Source organism: Geotrypetes seraphini, chromosome 5 (assembly GCF_902459505.1).
Source record: "Geotrypetes seraphini chromosome 5, aGeoSer1.1, whole genome shotgun sequence".
NCBI lineage: Eukaryota > Metazoa > Chordata > Amphibia > Gymnophiona > Dermophiidae > Geotrypetes > Geotrypetes seraphini.
The window spans coordinates 3,414,033-3,432,255 of NC_047088.1; the positions used below are offsets into that span (position 1 = coordinate 3,414,033).

Genomic DNA, 18,223 nt, shown 5'->3' on the forward strand with positions numbered 1-18,223 from the left:
CCCTCCATGAGTCCAACTTTTCACTCTCTGCGCTCTCCCCCTTCCCCAGTGTAACATTTCTCCTTCCCTCCTTTCTGTCCTCCCCATCCATCTTGCCCTCTCCATGAGTCCAACACTTTCTGCCTCCTGCACACTTTCTCTCTCTGTCCTTGCCTCTTCCCTCAGTGGTATCCCTCCTTCGCACCCCACAACCCAACATGCTCTCTCCCCATGCACCATCTCACCTTCCCCTCCAGTGTGTAGCACCTTTCCTTTCCCTCCTTTTCTGCCAGGTTCAGCAGTACCTCTTCTCCCTTCCTTTTACTTCCCCCTTGTCCAGCAGTACCCCTTCTCCCTTCCCTGTTCCCATTGTCCAGCAGTACCCCTTCCCTCCTGTCCAACAGTATCCTTTCTCCCTTCCTTCTTCCCCTCCTCCCCTTGTCCAGCAGTACCTGGTGTACACTGGGCAGGAAGAGAAGCTCCGGCATCAGCGTCAGCTGACTAGCAACTTCCTGCAGCTGCATCTTTTGCTGGGACTCCTGTCTTCGTGTATCCGGCAGATATGCGAAGGCAGGTGTCCCATACGATGGGGGGTTGCTAGTCAGCTGACGCCGGAGATTCTCTTCTTTCCCAGTGTGCAAGATTGCGCCAGCGTCAGCTGATTTGCAACTGCCTGCTGCCATCGCGTATGCCTGCCTTCGCGTATCCGGCAGATACACGAAGGCAGGAGTCCCAGCATACGCGACGGCAGCAGGCAGTTGCTCAGATTTCGGGATCAGGTTGCCCAGTTGCAGTTGCCCAGATTGCGAGTTCAGGTACTAGACTGTGTATTCCTGTAGACCCCCCCCCCCAACGGCCCTCCCGACAATCGCAGCAGAAGGGTACCCAACCCCTCCTGCCGGTCCTCCCAATGGCCTCCCCTAAGATCGCCGGCAGGAGGGTACCCAACCCCTCCTGCTGGACCCCCCCCCCCCAACGAACCCTCCCACCCCGGAACCCCCTTAGTCTTACTTTCCAAGTTGGACCGGACAGCTCCTCACACGTATGGCCAGCAGGCTTGCCTCCGTCCAAATGAGGCGGGCCCGCCCCTACCCTGCCCAACCCACAGGATCCTAGGGCCTGATTGGTCTAGGCACCTAAAGCCACTCCCGCTATAGGAGGGGCCTTAGGTGCTTGGGCCAATCAGGCCCTAGGATCCTGTGGGTTAGGCAGGGGAGGGGAGGGGCGGGCCCGCCTCATTTGGACGGAGGCAGGCCTGCTGGCCAGACGAGCGAGGAGCTGTCCGGTCCAACTTGGAAAGTAAGACTAAGGGTGGTGTTTCGGGATGGCGGGGTTTGTTGGGGGTATCCTCCTGCCGCGATCGTTGGGGAGGGCTGGTTCTGTCGGCATGAAGGGCTGAGCACCTTCCTGCCGGCGATCGTCGGGGGGGGGGCGGGTTCTATTGGCAGGAAGGGTTGATCTGACAAATGCAAGTTGGATCGAGAGTAAATGCGGCAACGTGCGAGTTGGATCGAAAGTTGGAGGAGACAGACAACATGGCGGAGACATCTAACACCCGGTCACGAACACGGTGAAACACAGGTAAATAGCGGTTCTTAGAAGGGGGGACATTGGCCTGCGGGGACAAATCTATTCACCGTTTTTGCGGGCGGTGAAAGGATTTGTCCCCGCGTCTGCGGCGATTTGCTAATGAGGTCACCATAACCCGCAGCCAAACCGCAGCCACGCAGCAGTTCGCTGCGGGGATCGCTCCCCGTGTCATTCTCTAATGACAATGAAGCCGACAGCACAGTGCGCAACGTCCGCTAAGGCAAACAGAATGCTAGGCATAATCAAGAAGGGTATTACAACCAGAACGAAAGAAGTTATCCTGCCATTGTATCGGGCGATGGTGCGTCCGCATCTGGAGTACTGCGTCCAATATTGGTCCCCGTACCTTAAGAAGGACATGGCGTTACTCGAGAGGGTTCAGAGGAGAGCGACACGTCTGATAAAGGGGATGGAAAACCTTCCATATGCTGAGAGATTGGAGAAACTGGGTCTCTTTTCCCTGGAGAAGAGGAGACTTAGAGGGGATATGATAGAGACTTACAAGATCATGAAGGGCGTAGAGAGGGACAGATTCTTCAAACTTTTGAAAAATAAAAGAACAAGAGGACACTCAGAAAAGTTGAAAGGGGACAGATTCAAAATGAATGCTAGGAAGTTCTTCTTTACCCAACTTGTGGTGGACACGCTTCCAGAGAGCGTAATAGGGCAGAGTACAGTACTGGGGTTCAAGAAAGGATTGGACAATTTCCTGCTGGAAAAGGGGATGGAGGGGTATAGATAGAGGATTACTGCACAGATCCTGGACCTGTTGGGCCACCACGTGAGCGGACTGCTGGGCACGATGGACCTCAGGTCTGACCCAGCAGAGGCATTGCTTATGTTCTTATGTTCAGTCACAGTACACCAGGAAGTGTGCTATTTGAGGGTAGATTTGAACTCAAAACTTTCATTGTGGTGACAAATTTTATAGGTATTGCAGAGAGTATTTTATAAAATTTCCCTGTAAATGTCTGGTAACATGGGGTTCAGATTCTTATGTGGGATTTTGTTCCAATACATTTAGAATCCTTTATTGCTAATAAAGAATTACATTTCCCTAAATAATGTGATTAGGGTATGATACAAGTTTTTGCCTGCTCTGAACTTTTATATTGTGTGATATACTGTATACTTTTTTTTAATGTAGGTCTTCGATGTTAACCTTGATGTTAACCTAGTAGGAAATCATGTGGATTTTTCTAGTTCTTATTTTTTCTTCTTTCTTTTTTCTGTAACATTTAATAATTCAATACATTGAAAAAGATCCTTTCAAGCTGTTACTCATATAAGCCCAAGGCAAGATAGAACAGGATATGGAGAGCATGTAAGAGAGTTCTGGAAGCCTCACGTTCAGTGTGAGAACTATATTTTCTCATTTCCTGTTTGCAGCTGCTTTTTAATCTTGCCTTTCCTTTGTGTAGTGAACTCTACACTACAGTATTGGACATGTTGAGTGTACTGATCAATGGGACACTGGCTGCAGACATGTCCAGCATTTCTCAGGGAAGCATGGAGGAGAACAAGAGGGCCTACATGAACCTAGTCAAGAAACTCAGGGTAAAGAGCCAAACCCTATTCCTCTCTTGTCATTTCTTCACGATTTCCTCCTCCACTTCATCTGTCAACAATCGCCCCGTTCCCCCCATGTCATTTCCTTACCACTTGTCATTTCTTATCCTCCTATCATTGCCTGCATGACTTCCTTTTGCCTCAACCCCTCCACTTCCTTCTACTTTTGAATGCTTTGTCTCCTCGTCTCATTGCCCATCTCCCTCTCCTTTCTCCCTCTTATCGTTGCTCTTTTTCTTCCCCACCTGACTTTTCTCTTTTCCCTTTCATCCTTTGCCTCAATCCCTCCACTTCTTTCTATTTTTGAATGCTTTGTCTCTCCTCCTGTCATTGCTCTTTACACTTCCTCTTCCTGTCATTGCTTATCTTGTCCCCTTTTCTTTCTCCTTTACACATTTCTTTAAATCTTCTTTCTCTCACACTTAATTACTCTGGTGTCCTAAGATTTTTATATTTCTTTTATTACATCACTTTTTACAGGGCCCACTTCTCATTTTCACTATTCCAAAGTGTTTCTTCTCTCTTACTGACTTCTCTCCTATAGCTTTCTTCAATTTCTTAAACGTTTAGAAGCAGACTCTTAACCAAGCCCTCATAGATGAGTAGCTGTACGTTTGTCTGGCTCTAAAAACACTGTTTTATAAAATAAGCTGATGGGATCCATGTGTGTGTGTGTTTATATGTTTATTTTAATATTTTATTATGCATGTATAATTGTGATCTGCCCAGAATTGTACGATGGCATGGAGTATAAATGTCTTAAATAAAAATGATGCTTCACAGAAGGAACTTGGGGACAGGCAGTCGGAGAGTCTGGAGAAGGTTCGACAGCTGCTTCCTTTGCCCAAGCAAACCCGTGATGTCATCACATGTGAACCTCAGGGATCCCTGATTGACACCAAAGGCAACAAGATTGCAGGCTTTGACTCTATCTTCAAGAAGGAGGTTAGTGTAATAGAGTAAGATACTTATACTTGTAGCTCTCCAGACCTATGTAATGGACCCCGGTTCCCCTCCCACTGTACTGCTTCAGCTTCCCTACAGCTAAGGATGCATCAGTCTTGCATTTCAGAATTATATTGTTTGGGGAGCCCTTCAAAAATTGTTAATTAAACTTAACTATCCAAGCTTACGAAGCTTTGTTAGGTGCTAATGTGTGTCTAATGCAGAAAGAAAAGCTTAATGCAGGACACACTAAAGCATCCCATATTAGTTTTGGCATTAATATGCACTAATCTCACTTTAATCATTTTTTTGCAATTTTTTTTTTTTGGAGGCATATCGGTGTTTCCAAACAGTTAGCTCATTTACATTACCATGAGCTAGTTGGTCAACACTTGAGTAACACTGGAGTCCTTAAATTAGCATATGGCCATTAATGAAAACGATAGAAAAATAGGGCTAGATTCTTAAAACTTCGTGGTAAAATCCAATGGGCCACTGTTGCAACCGTTATTGTAGCGATTTAAAAAAGGCTAGTCATTCTCCAAAAACCTCACATGCAAATGAGATTGATGGAGAGTAACGAAGATTTGCTTAATTTGCATGTGCCCATCGCTGGTAATAGCAATGGGTACATGCACAGAATAAACACAAAAATTAGAAAAACAAACCAACCAAAATCGAAGATTGGCAGGAGGGATACCCGCTTTCTCCTGCTTCCAAAGTCAATTAACCCATCCCCCCCCCACACCACACATGCATACACGGTAGTGGGAGAGATGCCCACTCCCTCCCACCGCCGATCAAGCAACCCACCCACTCCACAGCAGCAAGAGAGATGCCCACTCACTCCTGCTGTCAAGCAACCCCCCCCCCCCTCAAGTGGAGTCTGAGACACTGACTTTTGGCATCAGTACAAGTGGGCTGTGCAGTCCTTCATACAATCGGTCTTTTCTCAATCTCCAGCAGTTGGAGTGGTAAGATTGTGCAGTCTGTGCTGAAGTTTGTTTTGGGCCTGTTGGATCTGATTTAGGGAACCTTTCTTGTCCCTTTTGCTATCCAGACAGAGCTTAGGGGACCCTCTCGGGGGTCACACCGACCTTGGGGGTGCCACACTCGGAAGGGTCGAGTCCCTCCCCCCATTTCCCCCACCTCCCCAGGTTTTTTGCATTTTGCATTTAAAACTGTACGCCTGGCCACCTGTTCGATACAGACTACAATTTAGAATGCCTGCAGGGTCTGCTCTCTTGAGACAGCTAGTTAGCTGTGAGAAGTTTTTTAAAAAAAGACACAAGTAAAAGGAGCCTAAAGTGGTCCTTAGGTTGCCGTTTTTGTACGGTGTTGTTGTACGTGGGGTTTGGCGCATTCAGTGTGAGCATTTCAAAAAAGCAGCACAAGTGCGTTTTATGTGGGCGCTGAGTGGTGGATGCGTCTGGCCGCCTCGAGGAGGACCCAGCTTTGGGTGTCGGTGTGTCTGGCTCTCCTTTGTGCGTGCACCGCTCGTCGGTGGGAGGCGGTGGTAATGTCCAGGCTTCTCCTGCGCCCACCCTGGGGTTTCTTCATCTGCCAGCGGTCTGGCAGAGTCGGGGTAGCAGATCATCGGTGAGGCTGGGGATTCCCTTGTTGCTGCAGCTGCTAGCGGTTTTTCTGTAGCGGCGGAATTAAGTTTGGCTTCGGTGCCGCAGTTTACTACTACTACTATGAATTATTTCTATTGCACTACCAGACACACGCAGCGCTGTACAGAGTCACAAAGAAGAAAACAGTCCCTTCTCGAAAGAGCTTACAATCTCAACAGCCAAGACAGACAAACAGGATGTCAAGGGGAACGGTTAATCAGCTGGCTGGGTTGGAGGGCAGAGGAGTAGGGTTAAAGATTTAAGGCTATATCCAAAAGGTTGGTTTTCAGTCTGCTTTTAAACAAGGGAAGGGGCTTGGCGGACAAATTCAATTTATTCCAGGCATAGGGGGCAGCTAGATGAAAGAAACGAAGTCTGGAATTGTCAGTGGAGGGGAAGGGTAAAGCTAAGAGCGGCTTATCTGAGGAACGGAGTTCTCTGGAAGGTGTATAAGGAGAGATATTGAGGAGCAGCAGAATGAACACACTTGTAGGTGCTGACATTGCTGCCTGGATGTCCTGCCATCTTCTGAAACTAAATATGTCCAAGACTGAGCTGCTCTTCTTTCCTCCTAAACCCTCTGCTCCTCCTCCATCTCAATAAATAGTAACATAATATATGATGGCAGATAAAGACCCGAATGGTCCATCCAGTCTGCCCAACCTGATTCAATTTAAATTTTTTTTATTTTTTTTCTTCTTAGCTATTTCTGGGCGAGAATCCTGTGCTTGGGTTCCAACTGCCGAAATCTCTGTTAAGACTTACTCCAGCCCATCTACACCCTCCCAGCCATTGAAGCCCTCCCCTGCCCATCCTCCACCAAACGGCCATACACAGACATAGACCGTGCAAGTCTGCCCAGTACTGGCCTAGTTCAATATTTAATATTATTTTCTGATTCTAAATCTTCTGTATTCATCCCACACTTCTTTGAACTCAGTCACAGTTTTACTCTCCACCACCTCTCTCGGGAGCGCATTCCAGGCATCCACTATCCTCTCTGTAAAGTAGAATTTCCTAACATTGCCCCTGAATCTACCACCCCTCAACCTCAAATTATGTCCTCTGGTTTTACCATTTTCCTTTCTCTGGAAAAGATTTTGTTCTACGTTAATACCCTTCAAGTATTTGAACGTCTGAATCATATCTCCCCTGTCTCTCCTTTCCTCTAGGGTATACATATTCAGGGCTTCCAGTCTCTCCTCATATGTCTTCTGGCGCAAGCCTCCTATCATTTTCGTCGCCCTCCTTTGGACCGCCTCAAGTCTTCTTACGTCTTTCGCCAGATACGGTCTCCAAAACTGAACACAATACTCCAAGTGGGGCCTCACCAATGACCTGTACAGGGGCATCAACACCTTCTTCCTTCTACTGACTACGTCTCTCTTTATACAGCCCAGCATCCTTCTGGCAGCAGCCACTGCCTTGTCACACTGTTTTTTCGCCTTTAGATCTTCGGACACTATCACCCCAAGGTCCCTCTCCCCGTCCGTGCATATCAGCTTCTCTCCTCCCAGCATATACGGTTCCTTCCTATTATTAATCCCCAAATGCATTACTCTGCATTTCTTTGCATTGAATTTTAGTTGCCAGGCATTAGACCATTCCTCTAACTTTTGCAGATCCTTTTTCATATTTTCCACTCCCTCTTCGGTGTCTACTCTGTTACAAATCTTGGTATCATCTGCAAAAAGGCACACTTTTCCTACTAGCCCTTCAGCAATGTCACTCACAAATATATTGAACAGGATTGGCCCCAGCACCGAACCCTGAGGGACTCCACTAGTCACCTTTCCTTCCTTCGAGCGACTTCCATTAACCACCACCCTCTGGCGTCTGTCCGACAGCCAGTTTCTGACCCAGTTCACCACTTTGGGTCCTAACTTCAGCCCTTCAAGTTTGTTCAACAGCCTCCTATGAGGGACTGTATCAAAGGCTTTGCTGAAATCCAAGTAAATTACATCTAGCATATGTCCTCGATCCAGCTCTCTGGTCACCCAATCAAAAAATTCAATCAGGTTCGTTTGGCACGATTTACCTTTTGTAAAGCCATGTTGCCTCAGATCCTGTAACCCATTAGATTCAAGGAAGTACACTATCCTTTCTTTCAGCAACACTTCCATTATTTTTCCAACAACTGAAGTGAGGCTCACCGGCCTGTAGTTTCCTGCTTCATCCCTGTGACCACTTTTATGAATCGGGACCACATCCGCTCTCCTCCAATCCCCAGGAATCACTCCTGTCTCCAGAGATTTGTTGAACAAGTCTTTTATAGAACTCGCCAGAACCTCTCTGAGCTCCCTTAGTATCCTGGGATGGATCCCGTTTGGTCCCATCGCTTTGTCCACCTTCAGTTTTTCAAGTTGCTCATAAACACCCTCCTCCGTGAACGGCGCAGAATCTACTCCATTTTCTCGTGTAACTTTGCCAGACAATCTCGGTCCTTCTCCAGGATTTTCTTCTGTGAACACAGAACAGAAGTATTTGTTTAGCACATTTGCTTTCTCCTCATCACTCTCCACATATTTGTTCCCAGCATCTTTTAGCCTAGCAATTCCATTTTTTATCTTCCTCCTTTCACTAATATATCTGAAAAAATTTTTATCTCCCTTTTTTACATTTTTAGCCATTTGTTCTTCCGCCTGTGCCTTCGCCAAACATATCTCTCTCTTGGCTTCTTTCAGTTTCACCCTGTAGTCCTTTCTGCGCTCCTCTTCTTGGGTTTTTATATTTCATGAATGCCAACTCTTTTGCCTTTATTTTCTTAGCCACTAGATTAGAGAACCATATCGGCTTCCTTTTTCTCTTGTTTTTATTGATTTTCTTCACATAAAGGTCCGTAGCCATTTTTATCGCTCCTTTCAGCTTAGACCACTGTCTTTCCACTTCTCTTATGTCCTCCCATCCTAACAGCTCTTTCTTCAGGTACTTTCCCATTGCATTAAAGTCCGTACGTTTGAAATCTAGGACTCCAGTCTCCTCTGCTCACAACCTTGAAGTCGTCTTCAATTCCGACCTCTCATTTTCTGTGCATATCCAACAAGCTGCTAAGACCTGTTGCTTCTATCTCTTCAATATCACCAAAATTTACCCCTTCCTCTCTGAGCACATAAGTATTGCCTCTGCCAAGTCAGACCATAGGTCCATCATGCCCAGAAGTCTGTTCCTGCGGCGGCCCCCCAGGTCAATGATCTGTAGTGATCTATTACTCAAGAGCATTTTGTCTTGTATAGTAACCCTCTAATTGTACCCCTGGATTCCCTTTCCCTTCAGGAACTCGTCCAATCCCTTTTTGAAACCCAAAACCGTACTCTGCTCAACCACCCCCTCTGGAAGCGCATTCCATGTGTCCACTACCCTCTGGGTGAAGAAGAACTTCCTAGCATTTGTTCTGAACCTATCTACCTTCAATTTTTTTGAGTGCCCTCTAGTTTTTGTTGCCCCCACCAGTCTGAAGAATCTGTCTCTCTCTACCCTCACTATACCCTTCATGATCTTATAAGTTTCTATCATATCCCCTCTAAGTCTCCGCTTTTCCAGGGAAAAGAGCCCCAGCTTCTCCAGCCTCTCAGCATACGAGAGGTTTTCCATGCCCTTTATCATTTTTGTTGCTCTTCTCTGGACCCTCTCGAGTATCGCCATATCTTTCTTTAGGTACGGCGACCAGTACTGGACACAGTACTCCAGATGCGGTCGCACCATTGCCCTGTACAGCGGGAGGATAACTTCCTTGGTTCTGGTAGTGATACCTTTTTTGATAATGCCCAACATTCTGTTCGCCATTTTTGAGGCCGTTGCGCATTGTGCTGCCGGTTTCATTGTTTTATCCACCAAAACCCCCAAGTCCTTTTCTAGGTTGTCTTTTCCCAATGTCATCTCCCCCATCGTGTAGTTATACATCAGGTTCCCTTTCCCTATGTGCATAACTTTACATTTCTCCACATTGAAGCTCATCTGCCATTTATCTGCCCACTCACTCAGTTTGTCCAGGTCCCTTTGGAGTTACAGATCTAACCTTACCGGAGAGTTTTGTGTCATCCGCGAATTTTATAACTTCACACTTTGTCCCTGTTTCCAAGTCATTAATAAATATATTGAATAGCAGTGGTCCCAGCACTGACCCTTGTGGGACGCCACTTGTGACCCCTTTCCGGTCAGAATAGTGTCCCTTTACTCCTACCCTCTGTTTCCTGTTTGCCAGCCAGTTTCTGATCCATCTGTGTATGTCCCCTTCCACTCCGTGGTTCCACAGTTTCCTTAGAAGGCACTCATGAGGTACCTTGTCGAAAGCTTTCTGGAAATCCAGGTATACTATGTCTATGGGGTCACCTTTGTCCAAATGTTCGCTTATCCCCTCGAAGAAGTGCAGCAGGTTTGTTTGGCAAGATCTTCCAGTACAGAAACCATGCTGGCTTGTACTCATCAGCTTATTTCTTTCTATGTGCTCACTGATACTGTCCTTGATCAATGATTCGGCCATCTTTCCTGGAACTGAGGTTAAGCTGACCGGTCTATAATTCCCTGGGTCGCCTCTGGATCCCTTCTTGAAGATAGGTGTAACATTTGCTATCCTCCAGTCTTCCGGTATTACCCCTGTTTTCAGGGATAGGTTGCAAATCTGCTGCAGTAACTTCGCTATTTTGTTTCTAAGTTCTTTTAGTATTCTTGGGTGAATTCCGTCTGGGCCCGGGGATTTGTCAGTTTTTAGCCTATCTATCTGGACTCTTGTCCACGCTCTCGTAACCTCACGCTTAAATTACTGCAATCTACTTTTAACTGGTCTCCCGCAGTGTTGCCTCTCCCTCTTGCAGTCTGTTCAAAACTCTGCTGCACATCTCATCTTCTACCAACCTCGTTACGTTCATGTCACCCTTCTCCTTAAGTCACTTCACTGGCTCACTATCCGCCATTGCATACAGTTCAAGCTCCTATTGCTGACCTACAAGTGTGTTCATTCTGCTGCCCTTGCCTCGGTTTTGCTGAGAAGCGCATCCATTTTGGAATAGGTCTTAAATGATTATATAGAGAGCAGCAAAATTTACATTTTTGAAAATAGCCAAGTTTTCAGATGTTTTCGAAATAATTGGAAAGAGCCCAAATTACGCAGCTGGACAGGAAAATTATTCCAGAGCTCAGTAATTTTAAAGTAAAGAGATTTCCCTAATTTTCCAATATAGATAACTCCTTTTAACGAGGGGAAAGATAATGTAAGCTTTTGGATAGATCTGGTATTATCAGGTTTTACAGTATCCAACAGTGTTTGTTTTGGTTTTTGGTGGGGAGTTGAGATGTTATTGTCTTCAGCCTAGTGGGTTTTTTCATTAAGACTGATTGTAGTAGGAACTGTACAGCCCATTTGTACTGTAGCCAAAAGTCAGTGTCTCAGTTGCCACCTGCTGGCAGAGGAGCGTAAACCCATCTGTTTCCTTGCCAGTCTGAAGGAACTAAAAGAAAGAAAATTAGCAGGTAAGGACCTAATTTCTCCTTTTTCATTATTTTCATCTTTTTGGTCTCTTCAATGTTTTTAATCCTTTTTGTCCTGTTTTAAGTTCTTTGATATTTCAACTCCAGAGGCCCCCTTTGGCTTGAGCTCTGGCCAAGTTGCATTGTTTTTCAGAGGTGATTGGACTTTTTCTCCTTCACTGTTGAGCTGTATGATTTGGCAGTGACTGTTTCCCTTCCAGGTTACAGAAGGATCCCAGTGACTTCAAGCACTGTTCCTTGTGTAATTGGGTCATCTCTGGGACTGACTCCCATAACTGTTGTCACCTGTACTTGGGACCAGACTATGACATTCATTCCTAGGTCCCCTTTGAGAAAGCCAGGGAAATCCAGCTCAAAATAAATTTTGGTGCCAAGTGCAGTCCATCAACATCGGCATTGGAAGCATCAGCATCGATGACTGAGGCAAGTCATTTCAACACTGGGAGTACACCAGAATTGAGGAGGTTCCCCCCTGCCTTGACATTGGGTGCTATGTTAGAGCCCTGGGACCAGTTTGCGTCAGACCTAACACAGGCGATTTGAGGATACAACATCTTCCTCATTGGTACTGTAGGGCTTCGATGCTCGGCACCGAGGCAAGCCCAAGAAGAGCATGCATTGGTTCCCCTTGAAGCACGGTACCAGGAGCATTAGGGCATTAGTTCACTGATACCCAAGAAGTGTCAGTGTCAATATAAGCGCGCCCCTCTCTTGAGACGTGGCAAACCAGCTTCCAGAGCTTCTATTGCCAGATGAATCTGCATGGTGATTTCTTCTTCCTACATTGCCTGCAAGAAACAACCCCCAGTCTCTATTACAACACATTCCACAAGAAGTATGGCGACCTGGGCGGAGTCCCAGGGTGTCTCACCTGATGATGTCACTGGCCAGACTTTATGGTAGATGTCCTGCAAACAGAATGGTTGGATAGGCAGGATGGCAACTTCAGCATCTGGAACCTAGGACAATACCAGGTGAACTTTACTGTCTATGGCCCAGAAATATCAAAGAAGAGACAAGTTAATTTAACCATGTATTTTTAATGGGCAGACTGGATGGACTGTTCAGGTCTTTATCTGCTGTCATTTACTATGAAATCTGTAGAGCAGCTACTTGAGCTACTCTTCATACCTTTACAAAGTTCTAAAGAGTAGATGTGGCAGCTTGAAAAGATGTCTGGCACTACTTTGGTACGTCAGCTAAAGTACAGACTCGTGTGTATGTGTAACAGAACAACAGATTAGATTCTTACCTCAATAATCTGGGTTCTGTTAAGATACACAGGAATCTGTACTGCCCTCCCTGTGTGGACTTTTGATTCACCTGATTTCTTCCTCAGACATTGTCAGTATCTGTCTCGGGACCTCTTCTACAGATCCTAAAATTAAGCAGAGACAACGTTACAGGAATAGGGGGTTTCCTATTCTCTTTCCCTTTGAAGGGTTCTCTAGCACCTACTTATTGCACTTAGCAGATTGGCTCTTAGCTACTCATGTGAGTGATTTATTGTTCAATGTTTATTGACATTGTTCTATTTCCTAAGTTTGAGAGCAGAGCAAAATATGTTTGTTGCCGAGAAAGTTCCCCGTGCCCCTTCTCTTTTCTTCTGTTTCGGTGGAGTTCAATTGCTTTACTAACAATTAAAGAGGGAGCTGTTCTCCACTGTGAAAGGGGAGGCGTTCTAGATCTTAAAGTGATACCCTTCTGCAATTTAGCGGGAAGTAGGAATCAAGAGCTAAAGTACAGGGGGGCACTCAGAGAAATTGAAAGGGGAAAGGTTTAGAACAAACGCCAGGAAGTTCTTTTTCACACAGAGGGTGGTGGATACATGGAACGCGCTACCAGAGGATGTGATAAACAGGAGCACGCTACAGGGGTTCAAAGAAGCTTTGGATAGGTACTTGGAAGACAAAGGGATTGAGGGGTACAGATAAAAGTAAAGGTAGATTATAGGGATGGGATTAGAGGTAAGTTACAAAATTAATCAGACTCCTGTGTATCTTAACAGAACCCAGATTATGAAGGTAAGAACCTAATCTGTCATTCCGGACCATGCTCAATAGAAATACCTTTAAAGCAAATAGGAGGAAATATTTTTTCAGTTTACAAATAGTTAAACTCTGGAACTCGTTGTCAGAGGATGTGGTATCAGCAGTTAGCGTATATGGGTTTAAAAATAGTTTGGACAAATTCCTGGAGTAAAAGTCCATAGTCTTCTTTTTTTTATAAATCTTTATTCATTTTCAAAAATTACAACAAGTGTACAACAATCATTCAGAAATACCTTAATTCATCACTTGACATTCTTATTTGTAATATTCCAAATAAATAATTATATAAGAAGCCCACCCCTCCCACCCATATACTAATAAATAACAATTATCAATTATTATCCTTCATAATCCCACTCCCCCTTATCTTGTCCAATATTTAGGTGTTTAAGATGTCTGATCACCAGAATAAATTGTCAATGGCCCCCAAATCATTTTAAACTTATTATAATTACCTTGTTGCAAAGCAAATACCCTTTCCATTTTATAAATATGGCACACTGAATTCCACCAAAAAGTATAATTTAATTTAGTATAATCTTTCCAATTCCCTGTAATCTGCTGAATGGCAACCCCTGTTAATATTAATAAAAGTTTATTATTATTAGCTGAAATTTGGCTTTTAAATCTCATTGAAGTACCAAATAATATAGTATCATATGAAAGGGCAACATGATTTTCTAACAGTGAATTAATTTGGGGCCAAATTAACTTCCAAAAGGCATTTATATAGGGACAGAAAAATATCAAATGATCCAATGTCCCAACTTCTAAGCCACAATGCCAGCATCTATTAGATCTGGAACTATCTAACCTCTGTAAACGAACTGGGGTCCATAAAGCTCTATGCAACAAAAAAAACCAAGTCTATCTCATAGATGCTGCCCTTGTAGTTTTTATTCTCCAAGACCAAAAACGTGGCCATTGAGAGGCAGCAATTTGATGCCCAAGCTCAATGCTCCAAATGTCCCTAAGACCATTTCTTTGTTTTTTATTTAAATATCCATATAACAATTTATACCACTGTGCGGCTTGGTGACCCAAAAAATCTGCCTGAAAGCACAGGAATTCCAAACTATACTGAGAATTAAGAACTTTCCATTCAGGGAACCCTTCCTGGATGGCCTGCTTCAACTGCAACCATTTAAAACTTTATGACTTATTAAAACCAAATTTATGTTGTAATTGTGAAAAACTAAGCAATGATCCATTTGTAATCACATCATTTAAAGTCCGTATACCTGCAATAATCCAATGCTTCCAAATGATTTTAAACCTGCCAATTTTGATCTTGGAGTTTACCCAAATTGATTGATTTAAAGACTTTGAAATTGGGTCTGGTGATAAATTACTAACATAACGTAGGGTTTTCCAAGTATCCAACAAATTCTATTATTTTTATATTTCCTGGGCAAATTTATACTAATAAGACTAGTGTTTAAGCCCGTTACATTAACGGGTGCTAGAATATATGGCTGTCTGTCTTTATTTATGTCTCTCTCCCTGCTCCTGTCTCTTTCTTCCTTTCTTTCTGTGTCTCTCCCTCCTGCAATTTTTCTCTCTCTCTCCCTGGCACCCTTTGTCTGTCTGTCTTTCTTTCTGTCTCTCCCACCCCCCATTCCCTTCTCTCCCCTCCCCCCCACTTTCCTTTGCAGAAGCAGCAGTGATATTTCCCTTCCCCTCCAGATCCCTGTGAAGTAGTAGTAGCAGCATTTTCCCCCACCCAACCCCCATTCCCTTCTCTTCCCCCCACCACTTTCCTTTGCAGAAGCAGCAACGGTATTTCCCTTCCCCTCCAGGTCCCTGCTGAAGCAGTAGCAGTATTTTCTCCCACCCCCCATTCCCTTCTCTCCCCCCCCCACTTTTATTTGCAGAAGCAGCAGTGATATTTCCCTTCCCCTCCAGATCCCTGTGAAGTAGTAGCAGCATTTCCCCCCACCCCCATTCCCTTCTCTTCCCCCCCACCACTTTCCTTTGCAGAAGCAGCAGTGATATTTCCCTTCCCCTCCAGGTCCCTGCTGAAGCAATAGAAGCATTTTCCCCCACCCCCATTCCCTTCTCTTACCGTGAGCTGCCCTGCTCCTTTCGGCCCCTCCCCTTCCCTTCTTGCATGCTGAAGGTTCTCTGCTGCGGCTGAAGGTTTTTTTTTCGGCGGCTCTTCTCACGATCCCCGTGGTGGCTGACCCTCCTGTTCAAAACGGCCTGCTGAAGTTCGCGGCCGGCTGTAACGAACCTCGCAGGCCGCTCTCCAACTCGGTAGCATGTTCCCTCTGACGCGATCACGTCAGAGGGAACGTGCTACCATGTGGAGAGCGGCCTGCGAGGTTCGTTACAGCCAGTCGCGAACCTCAGCAGGCCGCTTTGAACAGGAGCAGTTGCGGGAAGGGGGGGGGGGAGTCTGCGACGTGCAGGCCGCTGTGAACAGGGGCGGCAGGACCATGAGCCCTCCTCCCGCCATCCGCCGCCAGCGCCGCTCCTGTCGCCCGATGCACCTAACTGGCACATACGCCTCAAGCCGCGGCCACGGACGGACAAAGCACACATGAGGTCCCCACAGGAGATGAGGCGCCGCTGCTAACAGCCAAGGTAGGTGCTGGGAAGAAGGCTGGGGACTCACGCATGCGCACTCCTGCGACCACAGACCTACAGCGCACGGAACACGCAAATAGGAGTGCACATGCGCGAGTTAGCCTTTTATTATATAGGATGAGATAAATGTAAGGGAAACAGGAGCCGCCATTCCAAATACAACCAGTCTGGTACATTTTCCATGAGATCTGGGAGGATCCAATACATACCCTGTCTTAAAATATAGGCTTGATGGTACCTATAAAAATTTGGAAAATTTACCCCTCCCTCTATAATTGTTTTTTGTAGAGATACTAAAGCAATTCTAGGTCTTTTACCCAACCAAACAAATTTAGTAAGAATACTATTTAACCTTTTGTAAAATGACCCCTGAAAAAAAATTGGTATCATACTAATTTGATAACAAACCACAGGCAACATCATCATTTTGATCGTTTGAACTCTTCCCCACCAAGAAAGATGTAAAGGATTCCATTGCTCACACATCTCTGTTATCTTCTTTAATAAAAGTTTTTCATTCTCCTTCACTGTTTCTTCTATTGTGTTTTTAATGGTAATACCTAAGTATTTTAAACCCTCTTCTTTCCATATAAATGAGAAATGATCAAATAAACCTTTGGTACAGTGAACATTAAGCGGGAGAATTTCTGACTTACTCCAATTAATCTTATAACCAGAAAACTTTCCAAACATTTCTATTAATTCAAGTTAACATGGAATGGTAATTTCTGGTTCTCTCAAATAAAACAGAATATCATCTGCATAAGCAGAGAGTTTAAATTCCCAATTCGAATAAGGAATACCTCGTATCCCCTTTGCCTGATTGATGGCTATTAACAAAGGTTCCAGGACAATATCAAAAAGCAAAGGAGATAAAGGACAACCTTGTCTAACTCCCCTTAACAAGTTGAATCTATCTGACATACTATTATTAATATATAAGCTTGCACCAGGAGAGCTATACAATGTCTGAATCATTCGAATAAAACCAGAACCTATACCAAACCATTCTAAAGCCTGATACATAAAAGACCATTCAACTCTATCAAAAGCTTTTTCTGCATCCAAAGATATCAGAAAAGCCGGATCCTTCATACTTTTTGTTAAATTTAGAGAATGGAAAGCTAATCTAGTATTATTTGAAGAATGTCTCTTAGCAACGAATCCTGTTTGGTGAGTATCAATAATAAAAGGAAGAGCTTTAGCCAATCTTAGAGCCAATACTTTTGCTATAAGTTTTCCATCCACATTTATTAACGATATAGGCCTGTAGTTTGAAACCAAAGTTGAATCTCTGTTTGGTTATGGCAAAACAATAATTAAAGAATCAGCCATAGTACCTTTAACACAACATTTAGTCAGTTGATATTGATATAAATTTAATAGATAAGGTAAAAGAGTACTTTGAAATGATTTATAAAATTCAACAGTATATCCATCCCCACCTGGAGCGGATCCAACTCTAAGAGATTTCAATGCTATTTCTAATTCTTTCAAAGATATAGGATCTTCTAAACTTCTTTTTATATGATCAGGAACCTTCAGTCCATTAATAAAATTTAAAAACTCCAACCCATCCTGTTCTTTATTTTCATAAGATTCAGAAGAATACAAATCCTTATAAAAAGAAAGAAACAGTTTCAAAATATGATCATTTGTAGTGTGTGAACCTCCCTGCATATCCTTAATTGCAATAATTTTGGTTTTCCTCTTTTTTGCTTTAAGAAAATTAGCTAATAGTTTTCCTGCTTTGTTTGAGTTTCCATAAAATTTAACTTGCTGAGAAAACAAATCTTTCCTAACAAATTGGGAAGCAATCTCATTATATTTGGCTTTCACTTTTAATAATTTTTGTAAAGTATATTGTTCCCATCTATTAATTAATTTATTCTCCAATATTTTAATTTCTTTTTCCAAATCAATAAATTGTTTTTTAAGTTGTTTTTTGATGTATGCTGAATACCAAATAATATTCCCCCTTATAGTTGCCTTAAAAGCATCCCACAACGTCTCAATACTAATATCATCAGCAGTATTAATCTGAAAGAATTCACTCATTTTTTACTCAGATCTTCTATAAATTTTACATCAGCAAGCAAACCATTATCAAATCTCCATATTGGTTTAGGATAATCTTGATCATCAAATTGCAATTCAATCCACACACCACCATGATCAGATAAAATTATAGGATCTATAACTGCTTTCTTCACCTTTTGAACTATATTGTTAGAAACAAAAATATAATCAATTCTCGAAAATGAATTATGGACCTGTGAACAAAATGAAAATTCTCAATCATTAAAATGAAGAATACGCCATATATCAACTAAATCACATGACTGTATTAAATTTTCTAACCCTAATGACTTAATAATTCTACTCGGTCTTTTATCAATA

At 43.8% G+C, this 18,223-nt stretch overlaps 1 protein-coding gene across 1 annotated transcript in view; it reads left to right on the plus strand.

Moving 5' to 3' along the window:
• MED12 (mediator complex subunit 12) overlaps positions 1 to 18,223 on the plus strand; it is a 708,291-nt gene that overhangs the window by 547,505 nt on the left and 142,563 nt on the right. The window contains exons 34-35 of the mRNA XM_033943934.1: positions 2,991 to 3,126; positions 3,922 to 4,083. Of these exons, the coding sequence (XP_033799825.1) occupies positions 2,991 to 3,126; positions 3,922 to 4,083 (298 nt within the window). The remainder of the gene's footprint in view (positions 1 to 2,990; positions 3,127 to 3,921; positions 4,084 to 18,223) is intronic.